Source organism: Microtus pennsylvanicus, chromosome 5 (genome assembly GCF_037038515.1).
Source record: "Microtus pennsylvanicus isolate mMicPen1 chromosome 5, mMicPen1.hap1, whole genome shotgun sequence".
Taxonomy (NCBI): Eukaryota; Metazoa; Chordata; class Mammalia; order Rodentia; family Cricetidae; genus Microtus; species Microtus pennsylvanicus.
The window spans coordinates 118744169-118757590 of record NC_134583.1 but is presented as its reverse complement, the minus strand read 5'-3'; the positions used below and the strand labels follow the sequence as shown (position 1 = coordinate 118757590).

At 36.2% G+C, this 13422-nt stretch overlaps 1 protein-coding gene across 2 annotated transcripts in view; it reads right to left on the bottom strand.

The window, feature by feature from the left end:
• Positions 1 to 1091: 1091 nt before the first annotated feature.
• The window catches only part of LOC142850440 (cytochrome P450 2C26-like), a 32089-nt gene continuing 19758 nt past the window's right edge, over positions 1092 to 13422 (bottom strand). For both annotated transcript variants that reach the window (XM_075973993.1, XM_075973994.1), the window contains exons 6-9: positions 9731 to 9872; positions 8437 to 8624; positions 4511 to 4652; positions 1092 to 1551 (exon numbers count right to left, since the gene is read on the bottom strand). In XM_075973993.1, coding sequence (XP_075830108.1) covers positions 1370 to 1551; positions 4511 to 4652; positions 8437 to 8624; positions 9731 to 9872 — 654 coding nt within the window. In that variant the 3' untranslated portion in view covers positions 1092 to 1369. The remainder of the gene's footprint in view (positions 1552 to 4510; positions 4653 to 8436; positions 8625 to 9730; positions 9873 to 13422) is intronic.

Below are 13422 nucleotides of genomic sequence, written 5' to 3'. Positions count from 1 at the left end.
TCCCTCCTCCAAATCACACATCTCATTTCCTCATGTTCCCAGCTTCCATTCCTCCCTGAGTTTACCCAGAAAAGCTCATCTACTTCTTCCTAAGACAGCCATGTGTCTCTTTTAGAGTCCTCCTTGTTAGCTAGCTTCTCCAGGATGTTGATTGTATCTAATATCCACTTATGAGAACAATGTAGATGAAGTGGGCTGATCCAGCTTTCACTGTGTTGTCATTCTTCCGAAGGTAATGAGGACAAACCACAAGGCATGCTCCCACTCTGTACACCCAAGAGAGCATGCACAACCTTTCTCCCACATTATATCCCATCACATCTGCATAGAAAACCATGCCCATGGCAAATCATCCCAAAATATATTGGCCAAACAGATCAAGCTCCACTGTAGTTTTTGGCTAATAAAAAGGGCTCTAATTCAACATCAGTTATATATAGTAAGAATTATCAAGTATTGTCCAAAATACTTGATTGTGCTTCTAGTAACTGTAGGGGATCCCCAGCTAAAGAGCTTTCTCACCCCAACCTCTTCTATAATTTCTTTTGCATATGTGTGTTCCGGTGAAGAGTATAGGCCTGTGTGTTTACATGATAACAGACTGCTTGTACAATAGTGAGTATTTGCCTCTTTGTGTGTTGTGTGTGTAAGTGTATGCACCTGCATTATCATGTGGAGGTCTGAGTTCAGTCTTTGGTGTTGTTACAGGGTATCCCAGTGTGACTCAAGGCTTGGCAATTATACTGGATGGGTTGGCTCTATCCAGGGATGCTTTTGACTCAGTCTCCCACTGTGGTATAAATAGTAATCAGCACCAGGTCTGACCTTTAGGTTTTGTTTTGAATATAAACGTATATACTTGAGCCCTGTATGACAAGAACATTGCTGTCTGAGCCATCTCAACAGTATTCCCACTTTACATTCTGAAAATCTCTTGTTATACAGTCCAGAAGGACCTTTGGGAACTCCTATTTATTTCATCTCTTATGAAAACTGATGGAAAATCTGTTAAAATCAGAAATAAATGATTATGTTATTGTCAAGGACAAACAGGAGAAACAAACATGACTGTGAATTATTATATAGTTGGACACTATTTATTTTATTGGGGAGCCATGTTAATTATAGGTTTAGCTACAAGTGAGTACAAGAGATAGTAACAGTGCTACGGAGAATAGAAAATGGCAATTATCTTTGACAATTACTTCAGAGACTATAAAATGGAGACCGGATGATGTTCATGGGAAATAGGGAACAGAAGTTGTGAGAGTGTGGAAGGACACTGTATGCCTTCCAGGAAAGTGTTAAATACAAGGTTTGAGGGTGATTTCAGTAAAGAACAGAGCAGGAACCAGGCATCTGATCTTCATTAGACAGGAATGAAGCAGAGCTGGAAAAAGGGAGGTAATACAGCAAATCCATTGTACACTGGGACATCATTGATTTCATTTGGGGGAACCAGAGATTTCAGCTTGAAGTTCTGTAAAATGGTGGTCAGGAACAGAAACAGCTCCATGCGGGCCAGACCTTCTCCTAAACACACTCGTTTTCCTGTAGGGGAAAAAAGTCAAAAAAGGTAACTATGCCTTGTATGTGAGTGAGTGTGGGATGCAGTATGTTAGGAACTAGCATAAGAGACTAATGTAAGTGCTGAGTTATTGGATGGTTGGTTAGCTGTAGGGGTTGGTTAGAGGACAATTGTTTAAGCAAATAAATAAAGATGGCGTGTCAGGAGCTGTGTATTCCAGACTCAGATCAGTATATATAAGCAAGTCCTATGGGTCTCTGCAAGGGAATTCCAGTGGAGATAGTATATAACTTGTCAGGAAACAGTGGATCTGGGCACATAGAAGGATAGTGACATATTTGCTAGGCTTGTGTGCACTTTTCTCTTTCATTATATTGATGAATATTTTGGTGATTTTTAGCTCTTTCAGCAAAGTGGCAGGATAAAAAGTTAACACAGAAAAATCAGCTTGTTTTTGATGTACAACTGAGAATTGTACTTAGAGAGAAATTAATGAAAAAATGCTTTTCGCAATATTCTAAAACCATGAGAACAAGAACAACACACATAAAATACCCCAAACTAACAAAATCAAAAAAACATACAAGTGAGCAAACAAACAAACAATTTTAGGATATTTCTAACAAAATAAGTGAAAGTTTTGTAACCTAAAAACTTCAAGACATTGAAGAAATAGACGAAGATATCAAAAGATGGAATGTTCTCATTTGCCTAAGGGTCAGCATGATTAATATAGTAAAATCGAACCCATATTAAAACAATCTATAGATTCAATGGCATCCTCATAAAAATTCCAACGGAAGTGTTTATGAAAACTGAGAGGAGAATTTTCAGCTTTACATAGAATCACAAAAGAGCCAGGATAACTAAAAGTATACTGAATGATAAAAGAATGACTACAGGAATCACTATCTCTAATTAAAAAATTATACTGTAGAGCTATAGCAATAAAAGTCAGCATGATATCTGCACAAAAAGAAAGAGGTTGAAGTGATCATATTATGAGTTTGTTGTCAAAATCACTTGATCCATGAAGTATCATCCATGTCAAGCTCCATATCAGACAGAACATGCTCTGTAAGTGTGAAAATGCAATATTTGTGACCAGCACCCTTCTTAATGAAGTAGCAGGGACCCAAAGATTCCAATAGAGTCTCCTTCCACAACTACAGGACTCCATGACATCACGGTGACCTGGAATTTCTTACACCTAGACCTAGGAAACCACACACACACACACACACACACACACACACACACACACACACACACATTATTCACTATTTTCTTTTAAACAATTAAACATGTTTGAATGTGTGGGTGAATGAATATGTCAAAGTTACTTGTTTAGGAAGTTCAGAGGATGGCTCCAGGTCTCCTGGAGCAGGGAAGCCAGGTGGTTCTGAGCTTCCCAGGATTAGTGCTGGGCAATTGACTCAGGATTATGGCAAAGGAAGCAAGTTCTTTTAATTGCTGATTCATTTACCCAGCCCTTTATCACCTTTGCCAAAATGGCTAACATTACCCAAAATTCGAGCCAGGACTGGGAATATGCTCAAATAGTCTTCCCCTCTAATAAAGAGATATGGGCAGCTAGAGGCTACTCAAGAGTTGATCCAGTTTTCAATCATGAATTTGGCCACCTGTAGTTTATTCCTGCTTCACAGCATGTCACTAAACTTGAAGCACACCAGCAGGACATAGTGCACTTGGCGCTTTAAGAAAGTGTTGTATGGCTGGGGAGGACTGACGGGGTCACTGGCAGTGGCACTAAGACCACAAAAATTACAAGCAAATAACTCAAGGAAGAGAGGGGGTTTAAAACAGCGATTAACTTGTTTTCCTGTAAGAAACTTATTTTATGTCAGGGATGAAATAAGTTCAATAAAACTTATCTGCAATACCTGAAAAAAAAAAACAAAAACAAAACAACAACAACAACAAAAAAGATTTATCCCTACTGCATGCCCTTGCTTTTTGGTGTCCTATTCTTTTTGGATGTATACATTGTTCAGGCTAAGGAGGGCCTTGGACTTTCCACAAGGCAATGTGCCTTGCCCTTTCTGAAGATGGGTTGGGGGTGAGGTTATTGTGGGGGGAATGGGAGGAGGGGAGAGAGTGGGTACTTGGATTGGTAATTTTTTAGTTTTTATTTTTTTTAAATCTAATGAATTAAAAAAGAATGAGAAGAGGGGTGGAAAAAGGAAGACGAATGGAAGTAATGTATAAAAAAGGAACCTATATGAAGTTGTAATAAGAGAGAATAGTGCAGTGCAAGAATTAAAGGCACTTGACGATTGGTTGAAATATAGGTGTGTCATTGTATGCATATTAAAACTCAATAAGAATGAGATTGTAAAATGATATTAATTTTTGGTTTTGTGTTTCATTTATGTCCTTTGTGTCAGATAGAAAGTCATAAATTACAATATTGACTCATATTTGTGTTTTATATATGAAGTATTAGAGAGTAAACTTTTACATATTTCTCCTTAGCAACTGTCTTGGTCAGGGATGGGTGATTCTCTCAACCCCAAGTCCAAGCATATCAACCTCTTTTTCATCTGCTTCCCTGAGTGGGTTTCATCCCATCGGAGCTTTTCTGTATTTTTTTAATGTGTTTCTACATAGCTGAGCCTGGAGAAGTGTGAAACAACAAAAAAAGTAACATTATGGCAGTCTTTATTTAATGGTGATTGTTCAAAGGCTAGGTTACATTTATTCTCTATGATGATGTCTTTTGTATCCATGAGATGAACACATAAAGGAAGACTGCAAATTGTATAACTACTAGCATTCTTTACTTTATTGAAGTGTGTAAGTGTAACCTCCAAATTTGATCCTAGCAGGGAAGAGGTGTCAACGACAGTGCATAGGTTCTAATCATGCACAAAATACAATTCTATGAGTCCCTTAGGTGTCACTGTAAAATTTCCCACAGTTCCTCTTTTCACCAAAGTCGTGAAAATGAGGTTATATTACCTGCTGAGAAAGGCATAAAGTAGTCACTTTTCTTAAAGTTTCCTTTTGCATCCAGAAAATGACCAGGATCAAACGTCTCTGGATTGGGGAATTCGTTGCTGTCATGCAAAACTGATGATAGTGATGTTAATATGGTTGTTCCCTACAAAAAATTCACACAAAGCCACCAAGTTACAAAGATATCATGGCTCCATAAAGTAGGTACAAAGAAGATCAGGGGCATCTCAACAGACAGAACATGCAGGGAACAGGGAGGAGTCTGAGAGAAGCCACAGTGCTATGGCTAATGTGCCTCTACTGAATATGAAGTCAGCACTTAGGTTTGGTACTAATCCTTTGAGTCTGTTCCCTATCCCTGCACACTTGGACATGGGTGTTTCAACACCTGCTGCTCCAGTTTATCAGTTGCTTTATATACGTCACATTGGTCATGATATCATGTGGAGAGCTGGACTGTATGTAAATAGTATAGGAACTCATTCATGATGGGACACAAACAAAGTCTAGACACACAAACATCAATTGGTTTCTCTCATGGACAGAATTCAGATATTGATGCATTCCTACAGGTCAACGATGGAACAGCCTCTTCTCACATATACTGTCTATGTATATAAACATGCATATACAAGCAGGAGGGATGCTGTTTATGAGGGACCAGAACTAATGGAACATGAAAGGAAGCAATGTAATTTTTTTATTCATTCTTCTTTCATATTCTGTATCCTCATCTCCTTCCAATCCCCCTATTCCCACAATCAACCCTGTCTTTCAGAACCACTGCCACTCTGTTTCCCTTCAGAAAAGGCAGGCCTCACAGAGATATCACCTGAGCAAGGGATAACAAGATGCAATACAGCTATGCAAAATATCCATGTCAAGGCAGGAAGATAAAACATAATAGGAGGAAAAGTGTACCAAGAGCAAGAAAAAGTGCCAAAGAAGCCTGCACCGCCAGTGTTTGGAGTTTCACTAGAAACCCAAGATAAACAACCAAAGCTACTTTCAGAGGACATAGTGCAGATCCATACAGGCTCCATGATGGCTGCTTCGGTCTCTGTGAGCACCTGTCAGACATCCTGAGCTAATTCTGTGTGCTGTGTGCTCCTGGTACCCGTGATTCCTCAGACTCCTACCATCCTCCCTCCTCTTCCATAAGAACCAAAACTCTGCCTAAGGTTTCACTGTCAGTCTGCATGTGTTCACATCAACTGCCAGAGGAAGTCTCTCTGATGATAACTGATCTATATAGCAGATTATCTTCAAAGAGCATCTATTATTTATTATTTTTGTTTTTTGCCAGTTCTTTTTCATTCTACCCCATGTCTCTGGGTCATTTAATTGTTTCCTGTGCACCCATCCAGGCAGCATTTGACTTGGGTCTCCTCTCCTGGCATGGGCCTCAATTAGACAAGTCATTGGTTGGCCACTCCCACAAGTTCAGAGTTATCACTACCCCATAATATCTTGTAGGTAGGACAAATTGTTGGTTAAAGTTTTTGTGGCTGAGTTAGTATTCCAGCCCCTCACTGGAAGCTTTGCCTGCTAACAGAAGATGGATGGTTTAGGCTCCTTAGCCCCTGTTAATAAGAGTCCTAAGAACACACTTTTAGATTCCAAGGATTTCCCCCTTAACTAGGTTTCCACCACGATCCACAAATGCTACCAAATTTTAGCCATCTTGCCCCATGAACTCTTCTTCCATCATCCCACACATATTATCCCTCCTTTTCCCATTCCCATTGGCCTTCAGAACCCACCAAATCTATTCTACTTCTCTTCCCAGTTGATTCATGTATTGCCCTTGAGCACTTCTTGTTATTTGCCTCTCTGGGTCTGTGGATTAACAGTTATCCATTAATTAATAGCTACTATCAATTTATAATTGAGCAAATACCATGTTTGTCTTCTCTGAGCCTGGGTTACTTGGGATGAGTTTTTTTAGTTGCATCCTTTTGTTTGCAAATTTTATGATATAATATTTATAGCAACTGATAATACTCTACTAGGTCAACAGACCACACTTTTTGTATGGATTCTTAAAGTAGGGGCAACTTATATTTTTTCCTGTTAATGGATCTTATAAATAAAACTTCTATGAACATAGTTGTGCAAGTGTAGTTTTGGTAGGATCGATCATCTTTGAATATTTGACTATCAGTGGAAAATTTGGTTCTTGAGGTAGACTGATTAACAATATTCACAGAAGCATGCATATTAATTTCTGTAGTGTATTTAAAAGTTTGTGCCCCCACTATCAATGTAGAAGCATCACTATTGCTCCACATTCTTGCCAACATGAGCTGTCTCTTGTGTTATTGATCTGACATTCTAACAGGTATAAGATGTGATCTCAAAATTATTTTGGTTTACATTTCCATGATGGCCAGGGATCTTGAAAATTTAAGGTTTGCTCAGTCACTTGTGATTCCTCTACTGAGAATTTTATGTTTACTCATGTGTCCTATATTTTAGTGGACTTTTTTATTTCTTCTTTATAGCTTTTGAATTCTTTATATATCTTTGATTTTGGCTATTTGTTAGATGTGGAATAGGTGAAAATCTTTTTCCATTCTGTAAACTTCTGTTTTCTCCTATTGAGGGTGTCCTTTGCCTTAGAGAATTTTTTCAGTTTCATGAGGTCCCATTTATTAATTTTCAATCTTAGTGCCTGAGCTATCAGTGTCCTGTTTAGAAAATTGTCTCTTGTGCCAGTATGTTAAAGGCTAATACGTATTTTCTCTTGTATCAGGTTTAGTGTGTCTGGTTTTATCTTGAAGTCTTTACCACCACTTGTTTTGGTAATAAGTCATTGCTGTTCCACTTTTTAGTCTATTTACTATTTAGTCATATAAAGAGTCATAAATTGAGTGTTATATTATGCTAGACCTCAGTACTAAAAACCACAATTCATATCTCAGGAATATCCTTTTGCCACAACTTAATTAGATAAAAATACTTCTTTAATTATCCAAAGACAGTGATTTGACTGTTGGATATTGCATTTACATTGATCAGAAATGAAATGTGTGTTCCTTTAGATCAGTCGTACCTATTCACTCACTCAACTTTATCACATATTTATGTCAACTTCATCTATGCTCTAAATGAATCATGAATTGAAAGCATAATTTACATTTTGAGTTCCCTTACTCCTTTCTAGTCTCTAATTGCTCAAGCATTCTAAGTGTACTGATAAAAATTTAAAAACATTGTATTTCAGTGAGGTTAGAAATTGAAACCCAGTTTTATTTCATGCTATCTGAAATTTATCAATGACTTCAATAATAACATAAGCAATAGTGAATAAAAAAGGATTAAAAATAAAAGTATACATAAAATATTATGTGGAAAAGTTAAGTATAATTTACATTCTACATACATTTTCAGATAAAGCATTTGTTCAACTAGGAAAATATATGAGTTTTGTAAAGAAAGATCATTATAAGGATTAAATTAATTTTTACATCCTTATCTAAATATACAATATCAAGAATGTTCATTATTCATTGGAACTCAAAGAAAATATTTCCAAACTCACCAGTGAAAACAAATCATTATAGAGAAAAAACAAAGCACAGGTAAAAGTATAATATATTTTTTCTTTTGCTTGAATAATACAGGATACAACCTCCTTCAACATTTTCATTAATTTTTTCTTCATGAGAAAAACCACAAAATGTTCTAGGGTGAATTTGAAAGAAAATTGAAAAATACATGTGAAAATTTAAAACCCCAATCTTCGTCCAAGCAAAACGTGAAAGGCAGAGTAAAAGTGGAATTATCACTACTGTTCCCTGAACTGCCTTCCTGGTTATGAAGCAGCATAAGGAACCCAAAAAACAGTGTGACTCAGACACCGGAACCACACTGTGACCTGGGAGCATCACTAGCACAGAAGAAGAGTAAAAAAGAAACTAGTTTACCTTGGGGATGAAGAAGTTCCTGAATTTGACATCGCAGGTCACTTCATGGGGTAGGCTGTTGGGGGCGATATCAATGAATCTCTGAACCTCATGAATCATGGCATCTGTGTAGGGCATTTGCTTCCTGTCCAGCAAGCAGGGGCTGCGATGTCTGCCAATCACACGGTCAATCTCTTCCTGGACTTTAGCTGGTTAGGAGCAATGACAAATGTTGAAATAGGAGAAAAGTAGCAGGGTATGTGTGGGTCTTTGTTTGTACAATTTTACTCCAGTTACCTTATTAATCATCAGTGGGCAGGTTCAACACCAAACATTACTAAGAAATACATTTGTATTTTAACAACAACTGTTTTTTATATACTCAAGTATAAATAATATTGAATTTTTGGTATAGAAAAAGAAACCCTCAATTAAGCCTACATCCTATTTATAAATGCATATCTGTTAATAATGAACACAAACACATCACACACATGTCAGTACACATGTCCACATGCATCCTTTCGCTTCTCGATAATAGATCTTAGATTATCATACTCAGTAATATGGATACTCATTGTGGAAAGAATTGCAGATCATAAATATTCCCTATAACAAATATTAGAGTTAGGTTTTATTTTTGATATATATTTTTATTAATGCATGTCTTTTAATTTTAGTTTGCACTTTTCCTTTTTGTCAGTTCCAATTACTTAAAGGCATGTACCAGGCCGACCAGACAGGAAAACATATGTTATCAATGAAAGAAAATATTGTTCAGCAGAACTTTTATGGATTCTGGTAAAACTTCCAAATACTGATCTGAAATCATAATTTCAACACAATTCAAAATATACTTCTAATTGTCCAAACAGTCTTGATTTCTTCAAAGATTGTAAGATTTCACAGGAAAAAGCATAAAATACTAGAATTACTTATTAACTTTTGTGATAAGTTAATCACAAAACTATTTTCCTTACCACATAACTAAATTTTTCAGAATGAAGAAAGTAACTACAAGAATTCATCTTTTCTAAAAGCCTGAATTTGGGGAAGAAGTCAATATTCAGCCACAGCTCCATATATGCTTTAGGAGCCTAGAACAGACTGCCTGCCAGGAAGCACAAACAAAGGACAATTTTTGATGGACATTTCTTCAGCTGTGGTTTCTTCATTTTTCTCAGTTGTGCGCCCCTTTGCAGCCAGTGGAACTGCAAGTTAAACACTGAGATTTTTGAATAACACCACACAGGATGCTGGCAGCATCTTGCCAGCAGCTTCCCAGAATGCTTTGATTTACCACATACAATCTCACCTGTGACATGTGGGTGCTTCAGCAGGAGCAGGAGAGCAAATCTCATTGTTGTCTTTAAAGTATCTGTTCCACCATGAATCATATTACTCAACGTGGCTGTCAGGTTTTCATGTGTATATATCGATTGCTGATTGTGATTTTCCTAAGGATGATATGATACCATTATCTAACAAATTATCTCTTGCCATATCTAAGCAACAATTGAATATACAGTATTGCACAATTCTAAATTGTTGATAGCACAGAATCTAGAGGTACAGCAATGGCTGAAACTAAATGGCATTTCAGAGACTGTGGTATAGATATCTAAACTTCATCATTCATACATATATTTCCTGTTTGTCAAAATTGCACTTCCAAGATTATATACCTGTGTGTATGTATGTGTGTGTGTGTGTGTGTGTGTTTGTGTTGTGTATGTACAATGTTGACCTGTAAGACTGTAGAAAATATAAAGAGAAGCTGATTTTGTTTGTTGTCTCTTTTCTCAAATTAAACACATGTGTTTGAAGAATTTATGTTTCATTTTATATGGACATAAGAAGACTCATTTATAAAAGGAAAGCCTATATATTAAACATGGTAAAAACATTGACAAGTTGACTCTAATGCTTCATGTCTACTGTATGACAATAACTTGAGGGTTACAAATATCTTCATACCTGAGTTCAGTAGACATTTGATTTAAGGCCTTCATAACTAGATTTTCCCTTAAATAAGGAAGCACAATTTGAATTAGAATAAACAGGAGAATTGGGGACATAATGTTACCTTTTCAAAGCTCTATCAAGAACTTTCTTATCAAATATTCTCAAATATTTTTATGGACTAAGTATAGCTGTACACTCATTACTGAGTTCAAAGTATTTAAAATAGATGAAGCACAGCTAGCAAGATTAGGTTCCCAGTCAAGATGATCTATCTCCATTCCATTAAGGAGTCAAATAGCAACATGATCTATGAATTATGGAAGGGTAAAAGATATATGTCCAATGAGATATCATGGCCTACATGGAATAAATCAAAAGGCTGAATAATGATTTGACGAAGCTGTAAAGATGCTGTGCTACAGGATTGTCAACAAAGTTACATCTTGAAATGTTGAGGCAAGTTCAGAAATAAATCATCATTATTTTACAATTATCAAACTGATATCATTTCATGATTACTAGATGGTCTCCAGTGTATTAATATTGTATAGCTAACACTATTAAAATAATTTACATTCCCTTTACTGCAACTGCCAAAGAAGCTCATCTGTTTCCCTTCATAATAGAGCTTCATATGATTTTCTAATCATAAACTGACATTGCTTATGTCCATATTAACTTTAATTAACTCTAGAGGATTATACTTAAAAAACTAACAATTAAACTAACAATTATATTTATATATGCTTAAATGCATTTGGAGATTGACAGTGGTGCAGTTTTGGTTCATATCTTGTTGGTAAAACCACTTATTGAGTGTAAGGGTTGCTCAACAAAGGGAACACATGCGTGCTAGTGGAACCCTAGCTTCCTACTCTAGTGAGGAAATAGTTCTAAGAGAATAGCACCCTAAGTGCATTTTGACAAGCCAGTAAATTTCTTAACTGTGTTAAAAATATTTATCCTAATACCCACATAGTAGTGATGTGGGATATCCTTCTGTATATATGTTGGTTTTATTGGGCAATGAATAAAGCTACTTTGGCCCATGGCAGGGCAGAATATAGCCAGGGTTGAAGAGCTACACACACACACAAGCATATGAGAGAGAGAGAGAGAGAGAGAGAGAGAGAGAGAGAGAGAGAGAGAGAGAGAGGCAGAAGGAGAGGATGCCACAAACTTACTGGCAGGTTACAGCCTCATGATGATACACAGATTAATACAAATGGGTTAATTTAAGATGTAAAAGTTAGCTAATAAGAATCTTGAGGTAACCGGGCAGTGGTGGTACATTTCTTTAATCTCAGCACTCAGAAATCAGAGGCAGGCATATCTCTGTGTGCTTGAGGCCAGCCTGGTCTACAAGAGTGAGTTCCAGGACATGCTCTAAAACTACAGAGAAACCCTGTCTCAAAAAGAAAAAAAAGAAAAGAAAAAAAAACAGAAAAAAAATCCTGAGTTAATGGGACTACTGTGATGTAATTACTGTAATTAATATAGTTTTAGTGTGGTTATTAGGGTGTATGCACCCAGAAAACAAATATACAGTTCCTGTTTACAAAATGGCACCCACTCTCTGGGACATGGATCCATATAAGTCCTAAAAAAACTTAAAGAAAAATAGGGCTTCTAGACAAAATGGGAGCCAAGCACAGCTTTTGGGTAGTCATTTTTTTTCAATTTTTTTCTGCTGCTGGCAGTGAGCAGAGGCACAACTAGGCTCTTGCAATAGAAGGCTTCCTGACAAACATTAGCAGCAAAATCTTCAGGGTTCTTTTAAGAGCCAACATCCTGGTTCATATTGGCAGCACAAGTAGCTCTGTTTTTGATGGAAGGTCTTGTTATGGAGCATTTAAATGGGGTTTGTAAGCAGAGTGCTTCAAATTGCTTAATGGCAACATAGACCCACTGTTTCCCTAGAGCTGGGGTAGTAAGCATGGCTGACAGAGCCTGTGAACATGATTCCACCATGTTGGACTTGGCAGAGCAAACAGGCAGGGTCATGAAATTGGTCCTAGCCATGCCTGCTTAACATTAAATAAAAGTGCTTCTGCTCAGAAAATGACTACAGATACACACTAAAGATAGATGCAGACAGAAATAAAACTCTGAATGGATCATAGTGTATTTTAAAAATGTTCATAGGTTTAAAAAAGAGAAGGAAAAGAGTGTAGAGAATTATAAAAAGAAATAGTTTCAAAAATAAAACAAAGTCTATAAAGAGACAGTAAAAGTAATATAAAAGAGTATAGACAGTTGTAGATTAAAGAAGTAAAGAAAAATAAAATAATCTACATAATGATGGAATATACACAGACAATCTAGATGATATATATTATTGTGTTTTCCTTGGAATTTTTGACTGAAGAGAAACATTTGATTCTGGGGGCTTCTAAAATAAACCAACATAAGGTATATTGAATTGAAAATTTGGTTCTAAGATTATGTGTCTTTGGAAAGAGGTTCTGCTTTTGTTTCTACACAATATGAGAACCTGTGGATTCCTTTCAGGCTAATGGGTTTTGATGGGACAAGATTCCCTGAAAGGTCTCTGTGAACCCTAAAAATACATTTCCAAATGAATAGTAGGAAACAGTTTGGAGAAAACTATGCCCATATTTCCCAAATGATTGTTTATAAATGTTTGTTTTCATTTAAAGGGGGATATAATATAAAGATGAACACTTTGCTTTGGTATGGATCTTGGTCTATTGATACAAATTTAAGGTTGATTTTGTTATGCTTTGTACATGTATTTCTGCTTTTGTTTAAAATAATGTATTTGTGCAGCTAATTTAAAAATATATTAAATAATTAAGAAATACAAGTTAATGGATTGTCACCTCCAATAATCAAACTTCAGTCTTATTAGTTAGTTTTCTAGATATATAGAAATATATTTCATTTAGATAGACAATCTTAAATAATTCAAAGACCTACAGAATATAGAAATTAAAATGTTTGAAGAAATTTAACTTTTCTTGATAATGATATTTGTCTGTTTGTGGCAGCAACAATCTACTTAAAGAGGTTGATGGTCCT